Source organism: Chelonia mydas, chromosome 10 (genome assembly GCF_015237465.2).
Source record: "Chelonia mydas isolate rCheMyd1 chromosome 10, rCheMyd1.pri.v2, whole genome shotgun sequence".
NCBI classification, from domain to species: Eukaryota; Metazoa; Chordata; order Testudines; family Cheloniidae; genus Chelonia; species Chelonia mydas.
Genome location: NC_051250.2, coordinates 83,597,024 through 83,610,867, shown reverse-complemented (window position 1 = coordinate 83,610,867; position 13,844 = coordinate 83,597,024). Strand labels below are relative to the sequence as shown.

Below are 13,844 nucleotides of genomic sequence, written 5' to 3'. Positions count from 1 at the left end.
TTGGAATTCAATCTAAATTAGACTATTTGCTTACTTGTCTTCTTCACAAAGCTGCATGCCTCTGCTGAGGATAGCAAGCTCTACTCTCTAGCTGTGCAAGGACTGGCATTCTACCTGCAAAGGAGCCTTTTAGAAATAGCCTAGATTATTTGTGTCCTTCGCAGAATGTCAGAAAGGGTGCCCGCTCTCTTTCCCCTTTTCTGGCTCTCCAAGGGTTATTAGCAGTATAAAGATACTGGAGGAGTGTATGGTCCATGCTGACCCTCATACCCTGGGTTTGGAACACAAAGAGGAGTGAGGTGCAAGTACAGACCAATGGAACTGCTAGCAAGAGTCTTCCAGTCTTAGGTGCATGGAGCACATGTACACCAGCAGTGAAAGGAGGGGGGAGGGATAGCTCAGTGGTTTGAGCATTGGCCTGCTAAACCCAGGGTTGTGAGTTCAATCCTTGAGGGGGCCATTTAGGGATTTGGGGCAAAAACTGGGGCTTGGTCCTGCTTTGAGCAGGGGGTTGGACTAGATGACCTCCTGAGGTCCCTTCCAATCCTGATATTCTCTGATTCTATGAAATAGAGCTAGAGCCTACACATCTCAAAGAACTCCAGATAACACCTAATTTAACCTTGGTAAATCACACTGAGCTACAGCGGATGAGGGAAATTAATCCCACCTGCTAACTTCAGAATGTGCTCTGCCCCACTCTGGAACAAATTGCCTAGGGAGGTTGTAGATTCTCTGTCATTTGAGGTTTTTAAGAGCAGGTTAGACAAACGCCTGTCAGAGATGGGCTAGATAATACTCGGTGTGGTGGGTCAGGACTAGCTGTTCTATCAAACTCCCTTCTAGTCTTACATTCTATGATTCTAAGGCAGACTGTGAGTCAGAAAACTTCCTGAGAATGACAAAAAATTCCCCTCAAGGACTGCATTGTCCCCAGTGAAGGGCCAGAACAGTTGAGTCAGCTCCCATTAGTTAGCTCTCAAAGCCCCATAGCAACCACAACGTGGCTACTTTCCCAAGCTACATCTCCCTGGCAACTGCACTGAAACTAGATAAAAACCGTGAGTGGGCAGGTGAGGCCCCACTGCCTGCTGGCATTTATGAGCATAGGGGAGAGCCCACACGGGCTACACAGTGTTGGACTCTAGGGTGGCAACCTGTGCTGGGCCAGAACAAGCCTGGTTTGTTTTTGTGTGGAAAGGGCATGACCCTGGCCTTTTCGATGCCAAGAGTTAAACTACACCCTTGAACATGACATGAGGCCTGGGAACCAAGGGGAAGGGGAAAATCTGCAGCAAAGTGAAGCACTAGGGACGGAGCTGTTGGCGAAACCCCAGCAGACTTTTTCTTCCCTTCTGTTTTCCTTGCCCCTCTCCCTAGGCCAAAGGACCCTTCATCACCGGAGTGAGACTCTGGAGACAGTGATCCTGGTGAATCCCAATGTGGACAGCATTGTTTCTGAGGTAAGGACCAAGAACGGCCTCTTGCAATGGGACAGCCCTGGCATTTTCTCCACATCAGCTGTTCTGCCTGTGCTGACCCAAGCACAGCCAAAGCATTAGCTCATTAATAGAGCATTTCCCACCCTTCATGAGCAGTTTTCCCAGACCTGGTGTGTAGCCAGCAGAATTACTTCCAGGCTGTATGCTCACTGTGCTTACCCAGCAGGAAGATCCATGCTGCACCATTGCCATAAGTTCCAGGTTATTTCTAGATAAAGGAACACATGCCAGTGCCATGCCACACATTAACTCTGAGGAAGAATGCTAATTCCTGGGAACTACCTAATCTCTAGAGCGTTTGTGAAGCTCTTTTAGCAGGAAGGAAGGAGGGCTTCAGCCTGTGAGAGATGGTGGAGTTGGATGGGATTCCTGAATGGAGCAAGCTTTGTTAACACTCTGCTGCTGGAAACTTCTCCTTATCCCTGGCCTCTGCTGATTTTTGTCCCAAAGAGAGGCTGAGGATTGGGAGCAAGGGTATGGAGCTGCTTTGGAGGTGGGGTTTGCAAAAGGGCTTCAGGAACTTGTGTACTTAACTCCCTTGTGCTTTTGTGAAAAGCCCAGCCTGGCTTGGAGCTGGGTCAGGCAGGTAGCAGAGGCATCTTTGAGTGCTTCTATCTCTATAAGCAAATAACTTTTATGTAGAAAAGCCCTGCTTTGACCAGCTGCTTGGGCCTGAACTCTTAGCATGACTTAACCCTCTTACTGCTCTAGACTAGGGACTAGACCAGAGGTGGGCAAACTACCGTCCACGTCCACATCTGGCCTGTGGGACTGTCCTGCCCGGCCCCTGAGCTTCCAGCCGGGGATGCTAGCCGGGGTTAGGGCCGGGGGGTCCCGGGAGGGGGCGGTCAGGGGACAAGGAGCAGGGCAAGTTGGATGGGTCAGGGATTCTGAGGGGGGTGAGAACTGGGAGGGAGCAGATAGGGGGCGGTGGCCAGGCTGTTTGGGGAGGCACAGCCTTCCCTACCCGGCCCTCCATACAGTTTTGCAACCCCGATGTGGCCCTCGGGCCAAAAAGTTTGCCCACCCCTGGACTAGACGCTCATGTTCTGGATCCTGTCACTGGTTGAGACTGTGGAACTGGTGAGAAAGCCAGAGAACCATAGAACTCCAAACCTGAGCGCTGACAACTTTCTGTCTTATGGTAATAGGTCCGATCGCTGGTATGTGATTCATCTGCCCACAAACTACTGCTCCTGTGTGGTCAGAGCTCAGACCAAGAAGGAGACCTGATCCTGCAAACTGGGACCTTCACTTATCAGAAATTTGCTGAGATAATTGCAGATCCAGAGGTGAGTATGAATAGTAAACCAGGGACTCACCTCCAGCTGGCAGAGACCAGGGGGGCCAGGGCTCCACTTCCAGCTCACAGATACCCCAGCATGCTGGTCAGAAGCCTGGCTCTCGGTTCTCCTAATTCTTGAACTAAATTACTATAGGGCCTTGGGCAAGACACCGGTCAAAATTTTCCAAAGTGAATAGTGATTTGGGGGTGCTTTAACTTTTGAGTGCCCAGATTGCGACACATCAGGGTTGCCTGATTTCCAGAAGTCAGGTGATCTGGCTTTTCTGAAAATCTTAAGGTATCTCAGCTTGGGCACCCAAATATTGAAGCCACCACAATCATGTGCCACCGTGGAAAATGTGGTCCTCTTCCTTAGTTTTACTATTTATCCAGCGAATGTTATATATATATCTCACACACATACACACACACTACAGTTTGTGAGAGTTAATTAGTGTGTGTCTAAAGCTTTGAGATCTTTGGATAATTAGAAATGCACTCTAGTATTTATTTAGCTGTATTCTGGTTCCTCTCTAAAAAGCTGTATTATTATTTATTCTCATTGCCACTCAGATACACTGTTTTGTCGCTTTGACAGTTTCAAGCCCTGCTCCAGATGTTTCTGGTCTGGTTGCAATATTCACTAAGCACTAGGGCCCACATTTTCAAAATTGTATGCACATGATTTGAATGTGCATTTGTGGTAGTTGTGGTAATGAGATATTCAGCTAACTGGCTAGGAGGGTAGATTAACCGTCTGGACACAATCACCATAACTGCATGTATAGGCCTGGAAATCTGGATTTCAGAGTTTATTTTTCTCAATATATTCTCTGGGTTTTTTCAACTTTACTATTTGCTTCCACTCCTTCATGGGGCCAGACTGTCAAGACATCAGCTGAGTAGGGTCTCTTTAGGCAAAAGCATCCTATGCAAAATATTATCACTAACTCTAAAATTCATAAAATGTAAGCTGTTTAATTTTTAATATGGCTTTAGTCAATGTATTTGCATATCTGCATAGTTCTAAGGACTCCTGAAACAGATATTAACTCCTGCCTTTAATCAGATGATAGATCGCAACACTTGCCAAATCAGCAATGATGTCCTAGCCTTTTAAAATCTGAGTCAGGAGAGACAATGAATCTGAGTAGAAAAGAAAATCCCAGTAACAAGGAACTAAAGTTTCAATAACTAGGAAACTGGGAAAATACTCAAAGAAGAAGATGGGATAATGGCCAGCGAGTGAGAGTTGGTAGGAAACCATAAGAGTGTGCTTTGGAAAAAGAGTGGGGCTGACGGAGAGGATTCCCTAACCAATAGGAAACAGTTGCTTTTACACACCATGATTAGGGGCAGATTGTGCCCTTGTCGGCAGGGGGGAAGAGGACAAGGAGGCCCCTCCCTTTGTGCCTCTACTCTGTATGAGAGCCAGTCACACTTGCAGTCCTGGCATTAAGGAAGCAAAAGACCTCATCCTGGCTAGGCGCCCCCTCAGTAGCATTAGGCTTTGAAAGAGAGAGCAAGGCCAAAGCTCTGGCCCATACCTCATAATGGCCAAAGTTGGCCCAACAGCTGCATTCTCAGGGGCCTGCTAGAGCCATTGTGCCTGTCTGAAGGAGTTATGCAGCTCAGCATTGCCCTCTGTCATGGCCTCTTTTGCAATACGTCAGCGGAGTCCTTAATGGTCCCACATTAATCGTTGCTTTAAAAAAATTAAATGCTGCAGTGTCTCACTTCTGTGTCTGTGATTGTTCTTGTCTGTCTCAATAGGTTGCCCAGCTTCTCAGCAACACTGATCCAGATAACAAGGCCTCCCTCACTGTGTCCTGTTTGGGAGAGGGAGACTGGAGCAACCTTGGACATCCCCAGTTCCAGCAGCTTATTAATCTGAAACTGAACCCTGACCCAGTCCTGCCTGAGATGGATGGGGTCTCTGAGTTTGCAGAGTATGTCTCTGAGACTGTAGATGTGCCAACTCCATTTGATCTTCTCGAACCTCCCACTTCTGGAGGCTTTCTGAAACTGTCTAAGCCCTGCTGCTACATATTCCCCGGTGGGAGAGGGGATTCTGCTCTGTTTGCTGTCAATGGATTTAACATCCTAGTGGATGGTGGCTCTGAGAGGAAATCCTGCTTTTGGAAGCTGGTCAGGCATCTGGACAGAATTGACTCCATTCTCCTGACCCACATTGGGGCAGACAACCTACCTGGCATTAATGGGCTTCTGCAGAGGAAGATTTCTGAGCAGGATGAGGAGCAATCTCAGGGCTCCACAAACTACAGTGACTGGATGAAGAACCTCATCTCTCCAGAACTTGGGGTTGTTTTTTTTAATGTTCCTGAAAAGCTTAAGATGCCTGAATCATCCATGAAAGTAAAGAGAAGCATTGAAGAGGCTTGCCTGACATTGCAGTACCTGAATAAACTCGGCATTAAATCAGAGCCCCTCTACAGGGTGGTGAGTAACGCCATCGACCCCATTACTCTGTTCCACAAGATGGGGGTTGGTAAGCTGGACATGTACATCCTGAATCCTGTCAAGGAAAGTAAGGAGATGCAGTTTCTAATGCAGAAATGGGCTGGGAATAGCAAAGCAAAGACTGGCATCATTCTAGCAAATGGGAAAGAAGGTGAGATTTCTGTCCCTTATCTGACCTCCATCACAGCCCTGGTGGTTTGGCTGCCAGCAAGCCCAACAGAAAAAATAGTAAGAGTTTTGTTTCCTGGAAATGCTCCACAAAATAAAATATTGGAAGGTCTTGAGAAGCTCAGGCATCTGGATTTTCTGAGGTACCCAGTAGCTACTCAGAAGGATATGTCTTCTGGCCTGCCTACACCTTCTCTGAAGCAGACCAAGATTAAACAGAGAACTGACAGCAAAGAGAGTCTGAAATCTTCCCCCAGGCCAGCTGCAACAAAGCAGGCCAGAAAAGAAGAGGCAAATGAGGATGGGGCTAAGGAGATAAAACCAGAGGTAGTAAAGGAGGCCAGAACTGAGAAAAAAGTGAAAGAACACACTGAGAAAATTCCTGAGAAACATGCTAAACCTGAAAAGATAAAGACAGAATCAAGTGATGCCCTTAAAGCTGAGAAAAGGAAACTAACCAAAGATAAGATTGGCAAGAAGCATCTCAAAGAGAAAGTGTCTAAACTGGATGAGAAGAAGGACAAAGAAAAGAAAGAGATTAAGAAAGAGAGAAAGGACTTTAGAAAAGACGATGGAAAGAAAGAAGAAAAAAAAGATTCAAAGAAAGAAGCCAAACCAGAGCTGAAAAAAATTTCTAAACCAGACTTAAAACCGTTTACCCCAGAAGTCAGGAAAACATTATACAAGGCAAAAGTTCCAGGTAGAATCAAAACTGAGAAAACCCGAGTCAAAGCTGAAAAGGAAGCACCTTTGGAACAGAAGATGTCACCACTACAGAAGAGACCTGTACAGCAAGAGCCAGGAATGGCTGACATGGTTGAGCAGAGATTAGTCCTGTCTTCACCAGAGGACCTGACCAAGGACTTTGAGGATCTGAATCATGAAGAGAAGGTGGAGCTGCAGGTGGCTCAGGAAATAACTGATATTGAAGTGAGTGATGCAGTCATGAGAGGACCTGAAACTGAAGGAAAGAGGGTCCCTGATATGACTGCTCAGGGTCACCTTGATGAAGCTCTGATTTTGGAAGAGAACATCTTAATAAAGGCGACTCCTCTAGATTCCCCAGATGAGGGAATCATCACTATTGATAGGGAAGGAGAGTTGCCATGTGAGGAAAAGCCAGTCCATCAGCTGGAGGTGAGAGCAGGAGAGGCTGAAAAAATTGAGGATGAAGGAGCGGCCCTGGAGGAACCTCTTGAGATGGGAGAGTTTGCAGAAAAAGTTGAAAGAAAGGAGGAAGCCAAGCTACTATCAGAGGTTCATAAAGATGAGAGAGGGCAGGTACCAACACACACAGAAGGAGGAGCAAGAGAAGCTCACACCCCAGCACTCAAAGAGAAGGAAGAAGAGCAGAAAATATCTTTGGACAGAAAGCAAAGGGAAGGAGAAATGAAGACTTGTGAAAAGTATATTGAGGGGATGGATACAGGTGAGGAAAGTGAGAAGGAAAAGAGAGAGGATGTGATAGAAAAAGCAGAACTGGAAGAAACAGAAGAACAATACACAGAGGAAAAGGACATGAAGACTAAAGAATTCTATCAGCTACACCACGATGAGGAGAAAGGCACAAAATTCACTGCTAAAGAAAAGGAAAGAGAGTTCAGTGAGGATATGGGTGAGAAAAGCAATTTACCTGAAAAGGAAGTAACTAAGGAGGAGTCCTACCTGAGAAGTGCACCTGTCCCTCCAGGAGCCACAGCAGAACACATTTCATACATCCAGGATGAAACCATCCCTGGCTACTCAGAGACTGAACAGACCATTTCTGATGAGGAAATACATGACGAACAGGAAGAGAGGATCCCACACTTGAAGTATGATGTTAGTGCCTATGATATTTCTGTGCCTGATCACCCAGGCTCTTTTGAAGCAGTACATGGTATCCAAGCCACCTCCACTACTGATATTGCTGCCAAGGGCTACATCAACCAAGAATCTGAAATCCTTGTGTATCCTACAAGCATTGTGGCAGCCCCACTGGCTGAAGAGGAGCATGTGTCCTCTGCCACGTCTGTTACAGAATGTGACAAGCTTTCCTCTTTTGCCACTTCAGTAGCAGAAGATCAGTCTGTTGCATCCATAACAGCTCCACAAACAGAAGAGACTGGCAAAAGCTCGTTACTTCTGGACACTGTAAACAGCATACCCTCCTCTCGGACTGAAGCCACCCAAGGCCTAGACTATGTGCCCTCTGCTGGCACAATCTCTCCAACATCCTCCTTAGAGGAGGACAAATGCTTTAAATCTCCGCCTCCTGAAGACTTCCAGGCATTAGCAGAAGGAGAGAGAAAATTCCAAGCTCATAAGAAGGGCCTGCAAGAAGAGGCAGAAGAGGAGGAAGAAGAGGAAGAAGATGAGACTCCAAATATTGAGATGCCTGAGAAACTCAGAGGGCATTATGGTGCCCAGCTGTTTACTCAACAAGGGCACCTGGCTGATGTTTTAATTGAATCCCGCACAGAAGCGTCCATGTTGCTATTATCCACAGGGGAAACACAACTTCCCCAGGTAGACTCCAGTTCTGGAGAAGCTGAGGAACGATGCATAAGTCCTGATGATAGCACAGTCAAGATGGCATCTCCAACACAGTCTGGCCCCACCAGTGCTGGACATACACCTTTCCATCAGTCCCCTGTGGAGGAGAAATTGGAAACTGTGGAAGCAGAGTTATTTGAAAAAGCCAGAGATACTTCTGTAAAGAAAGGTGAAGGACAAACTTCTGGTGTAGAAAAAGGAGCTGAGAGTGAATTTGAACCACTTAAAAAAGCTGAGGCACCTGCAGCTAACGATATCCCTGAAAACAAATTGCATTCTGTTATACAGGAGAAGCCTGACTTAGCTAGCAAAGTGCTACTGCCTATGGAGTCCATGTTTCCCAGTAATGAAAAGCAGGAACTGCCCATTGGAAAGGAACAGCTGTCATACATTTCTTATCACAAACAGGAAACCATTGAAATTAGTGAAAAGGATGATTCCAATCTGTACATTCCCAGCACAGACATTATTTCAAAGCCAGAGAAGGAGGCGGAGTTTAAAGAAACTGAAATGACTCAAGATGTTTCACTAGAATTTGCAAAATACACAGCTAAAGAGCCAGTTTCTCCCAAAGAAATATCTCCCCAAAATGCTGAGGTTCCAGAACAAAGCCAACTTGAAAGTGATAAATCTTCACAAATTTCTATTAAAGAAATATCTCCAGATGATTCCAAATCACTTTCTTTTGGAGAAGAAAGTCTTTGTAAAGAAAAATCTTCAGATATTTCCATTAGCGAAGCTTCTCCAGAAGAAGGGAAACCACTATATTTCACAGGACATAGCTTAGAAAAAGAAAAATCTACCCACATTTCCATTAAAGACATTTCTCCAGAAGACACCAAATCAATTTCTCTCACTGAAGAGAGTCCTGGTAAGGAAACCTCTCCAGACATTTTCATTAAAGGAACTTCTCCAGAAGACACTAAGTCTCTTACTTTTACAGAAAAGAGCCCTGCTAAAGAAACATTTCTAGCCACATCCACTAATGAATTCTCCCCAGAAGCTGTCATACCCCTGCATTTCATGCAGCAGAGCCCAGCTACAAGTGAAAAATCACTGGAAACTTCTGCAAAAGATATCATTAAAGAAAAACCCAAATCCCCTCTTTTCCCAGAACACAGCCCAATTAAAGATACACTACCCACAGAAATTTCTTCTGCAGAAATATCTCCAGAAGATACCAGATTGTTTTCTTTAACCGAAATGAGCCTGGTCAGAGAAAAGGCTTTAGAAATGTGCTCTCAGGAAACTTTTCCAGATGCCGAGTTCTTACACTTAACAGAATCCAGACGAGTTCAGGATGAAGAGTCCTCAGACATTTGCTCTGAAGATGTCAAATCTTGTGATTTCATGGACGAGACACAAACTAAAGAAGAAAAATCTCCGGAAATGGAAGATATTTATATGAAAAATCTAAATTACGAGAAGAAAGTGTGGTTTCCAGAGGAGGTGGAAGAGAGAACAAGTAAGGAAAGCCAACAGAAGTATGATAAGGAAAGAGAGAGCACTTTTTTGGATGAGGTTCAGGAATATGAAAAAAAATCTTCTCTTACCATAACAGAAGAGGAAAAGATTATATATTCTATGGCATATGAAGGTTATGCCTTGGAAACAGTAGAGAAGAAAACTTCAGACTCTGAATATGGATATTTCCAGGAAGAAGATGCCCCCAGGCAGGCAGGCCATCTTCCTAAGAAGGAAGATTACCTCTGTCATGGTGAAGACAAGCCTGTGCCTCAAGAAACAGAAGCTGGACATTTCAAAGTGGATTCAGCAGAAGCACAAGAATTTGCACTGCAGGAGGACAAAGGATTGTCATTGGAACCAAATAAAATGGAAATAGCCCCTCCTGGGATCACCTGTTCCAAAAAATCAGAAGTAGTTAGAGCAACCCCATCTTCTCAGCATGTCTGTATAGAAGAAAAACAGGTCAAACCATCAAGTGCAGCAAAAGGAAGGGAAGAATCATTGTTCCCATCTAAACAAGATTACTCCTATTTGGATCACGAGGAGAAAGCAGTCTTGGATCTATATGCTAAATCATTAGACGGAACACTGACAGTATCTCCTCTGCCTGCATCATCTAGTGCTCTAGAAAAGGAGGCGGACACAAGTACACAAGAACTAGAAAAACATTTCATGACAGACCAAAGCAAACCAGCTTTGCAAGCTGAAGTTCTGCAGGGGGCCAGAGTGGAGATATCAGATGACGATGCTTTGAACCAAGAAACATCAGACTCTAAATACATGCTAGACATAGAGCAGAATGCTGAAAGCAAAACCACTGAGGCTCATGATGACCCTAGAGGAAGCAAAGAGCAGAGTGCAAAAGCAATTGCTCTTCTGTACTCTACAAGCCCAGCAGAATATGAATATGTAGCAGCTTCCCCAAAAGACAGTGATGCAGCGTCAGAGGACAGCATGCACTCTTTTTCAGGACCATATCATCCCAAAAGAAGCAGTGACATTATAGGCCATTCTGAGGACATGGGTTCTTTCAGCCAAGTGGAATATCATACAGAGTCTTGCATTCGGAGCTCTTCCAGTCCTTCTGAGAAAGAGGTTTCTGAATCCAGAGGAGATGACCATGCTAAACAGCTAAAGCAGGAAGAAAGGGAACCAACACCCTACCCTGATGAGAGGACTTTTCAGTATGCTGACATCTATGAGCAGGTAGTTATCTCTGGAGTTGGGCTTCCGAGCCGTATCCTGAAGGATGTGGACAACCTAGGTCACCCCGATAAGGAAAAGCTGGAACCTATATTTGTGGCCTCCAAGACAGAGAAAGTATCTGTCTCTCAGAAACAGCTACTTTATCACATCTCTGCAAAAGAAGAAGAGTCCTGCCTCTACACCTCTGCTGAAAAGGAGCTGTCATCCCCAACTTCCCCCAAAGATAAAGTGGATTCTTCCTTTGCATACACAGACAGCCATGAAAGATATTCACCCCTGACAGAGTCAGATAAGCATGGGATGCCCAGTGACTTGAGATTCAAGGAAATGCAGGAAGGACAGAATGGACTGAGCTCATTAATTGCCACACCAAAAGAACCATATTTGACCCTGCCTCCTTCCTCTCCTGGAAGCAGTGAGTGCACTCCTCCTATACACACCGTAGATGCATTTTATCAGGAAAAAAGAGCTCCCTACATTGAAGATGCTCATCCAGATGAAAACATAATTTCAATCAGCCAGGAGCAGAGATCTCTGTCACCAGTGGAGCCTCAGCCCAAAGACTTATACTACGAGAAAGCAGGACGAGGAGAAGAGAGCACCAGTGACTCAGAGTTAGAAAAAGGTGCCAAGGAGAAATCTGAAAAGGAGTCCAAATTGCCCAGCCCTCCCCAAGCACCAGAAAAAGTCAGTGAGCAGAAAGTGTATGCAGACATTTCAGTAATGGAGATGGCCCAGGTATCAGAGCTGCTTCACCAGGACAAGCACCAAGAGTCTCATCTGTCAACATCAGTTGCCTCCTCCCCTTGTGATCCAATGCAGAAAGAGGAACTTGGAGTTGAGAAAACTGAATCAGCAACAATTAGAAAGGCAGGTACTGCTGGCTTCAGTACCCTGACAGATACATGCAGAGATGTTTGGGCATCAGAAATGTCCTATTCAAGCCAAATTTCTTTGCAACAGGGAAAAGATGCTGAAAAGTCCCCAAAGGAAGCACACTTTCTAGTAACAGATTATCACCATGCAGAGACTGGTTCTGAGGGCTATGACAAAGACAAAGATATTTGCTTAAAGTCTACTGCTAAATATGTGAAAGAGGAACATCAAAAGGGTCTGGCACTGCAAAGTAAAGAAATGGATTTCTCTTCATCTGGGTTTGAATTTTCCTCTCTAGAAAAACATGACCCATCCATTGTGTTTGGACATGAGACATCCTCGTCATACCACTTAGGGGACAAATCTCTTATTTTAAAATTTCCTGATGCTTTGCCCTCAGACCAGGGGAAGAAAGATGAGTACCTGGAGGTTTCTAAAAAAGATACCAGTATAGATTCATCTTCCCTTAGTTTTTCACCACTGAGCCCATATAAAGAAGACAAGTTGTTCTCTGGGGCTGTGGAAAGAGAAGTTGCATCCCAACAGCAGGCAAAAGATGACTCTCCCAGACTCTCAGAGGATCCCTCTCCTGAAGCCACCACCCCTGTGATACATGCTACAGCAGAAAGCTTCTACTCCCACATGCTTTCTACATACGCAGGAGGAGAGCCAGACACCAGGAGCCTGTGGGATGTGTCTCCACTGATTCCAGCTGATTCTGGCAAAACATATCCAGCTGAAATGGAAGGGTTTGTGTCTGCTGAGGATGGTGGTTCTGCATCCACATGTGATGTGGATAACACGCTGCCATGCAGAATTGACTGCCGAAGTACACGGACATCACCACTGTCCACAGAAAAACAAAAGCAAAGTTGTGCAGCCAGCCCAGAACAACACTCGTCTGTCACTGAAATGCTTATGGCAGTGACCTCACTTCCTGATGTACTGACATCATTTCCTCCTCATCAGCAAGAAGCAGCAGCCACAGCCAATGGCCCAACAGAAGTGAGCACAAGTCCGCAAGCTTTCCAAAGTGTGCAGAGTGCAGCAGAGGTGAAAGATGAGAAAGCATTTCCTGATTCTGACTGGACTGTGTCACCATCCTTGGGGGAAGAGGATACGGCTAGGCAGAGCCGGCCTTCTTCACTGATGTCCCCTGAGCATACCTACCAGCCCTTTTTTCCAGAGGCACAAAGGGGAGGAAGAACTGAGGAGCACGGAGATGCTTCCCATGAGGTAGAGCCGTGTTTAGGAGCCAGCTCTGACAATAGGCAGAAGTTCTCTTCCTGTGAATATAAACAGAGGAAGGGTGAGCTGTCTCCATCATTCATCAACCCAAGTCCTCATGACCTCTCTGATGACAGTGACCTCTCACAGGATGAAGGACATCCTTCAGTGAAGGGGAGGCCACACCACACTGCTGGTAGCCATGTACAAGCCACAATGGTAGAGGAAACCCCTCCCACATCAGTGAGTGACTCTGGAACCTCCCAGTCTGACTCTGATGTCCCTCCAGAGACAGAGGAATGTCCATCCATCACAGCCGATGCTGCCATGGACTCAGATGAAGATGCAGATTTCCTCCCAGTAGACAAAGCTGTGGGCACTTCGCATCATGGCAGCACAAGGTCTAGCCATGATCCACAACCTGTTCCAATGATAGATCCCCATCCTCATCCTCCTCATCCAGATGTATGCATGGTGGACCCTGAAATGCTGGTAAATGAGCAAAATGTGAGCAGAACTGATAAAATATCCAAAAAGGATCTGAAAGAAAAGAGCAAAGGAGTGAGGAAGCCTTTGAGTAAACCCAAATCATTATCACCTGCCCGGAAACTAGATGTCAAAGGGAAGCGGTCTCCCACACCTGTGAAACAACCATTAGACAGGTCTCCAAAATCTTCCACTGCAAAAAAAGAGCGAGATGGAGGAGAGAAGCAGTCAAAACCACGTACCCAATTAGTGCAGCCCTCTCACATGGAAGAGAAGGATGAGTTATCCCGGAGCAGTCACAGCAACCCGGGCAAGACCCTTGTTAATGGCGTCAAAACAAACCCTGGTAAGAAATCCCTCCCCAAATGAGAATTCTCTTTTGCTTAAACAATAAGCAAAGCACTAAAATGTAAGCATTTGCTTCACCATTCAGGGCACTGAGTGGCAGTTCATGAGCACTTCCTAGCAAGTCAGAGTGAGTTTGCAAGCGCTGAGGGATTGTGATAGGCAATGATTTAAAAAAAAAATGCAGGGAATGTCAGTAGCAGTGAAGCCAAACATCTGGTAATTTAAATCCTTTGTGTTTAGATTCTATTATACACACAGGGAGT

General features: G+C 45.6%; 2 protein-coding genes across 7 annotated transcripts in view; one reads left to right on the top strand and one right to left on the bottom strand.

Annotated features, from left to right (window-relative positions):
- Positions 1–13,844, bottom strand: part of PPIP5K1 (diphosphoinositol pentakisphosphate kinase 1) — a 199,230-nt gene that overhangs the window by 25,672 nt on the left and 159,714 nt on the right. The gene's annotated exons all lie outside the window — the stretch shown is intronic.
- Positions 1–13,844, top strand: part of MAP1A (microtubule associated protein 1A) — a 111,225-nt gene that overhangs the window by 88,963 nt on the left and 8,418 nt on the right. For both annotated transcript variants that reach the window (XM_037911070.2, XM_027822004.3), the window contains 3 exons: positions 1,381–1,463; positions 2,654–2,794; positions 4,561–13,579. In XM_037911070.2, coding sequence (XP_037766998.2) covers positions 1,381–1,463; positions 2,654–2,794; positions 4,561–13,579 — 9,243 coding nt within the window. The remainder of the gene's footprint in view (positions 1–1,380; positions 1,464–2,653; positions 2,795–4,560; positions 13,580–13,844) is intronic.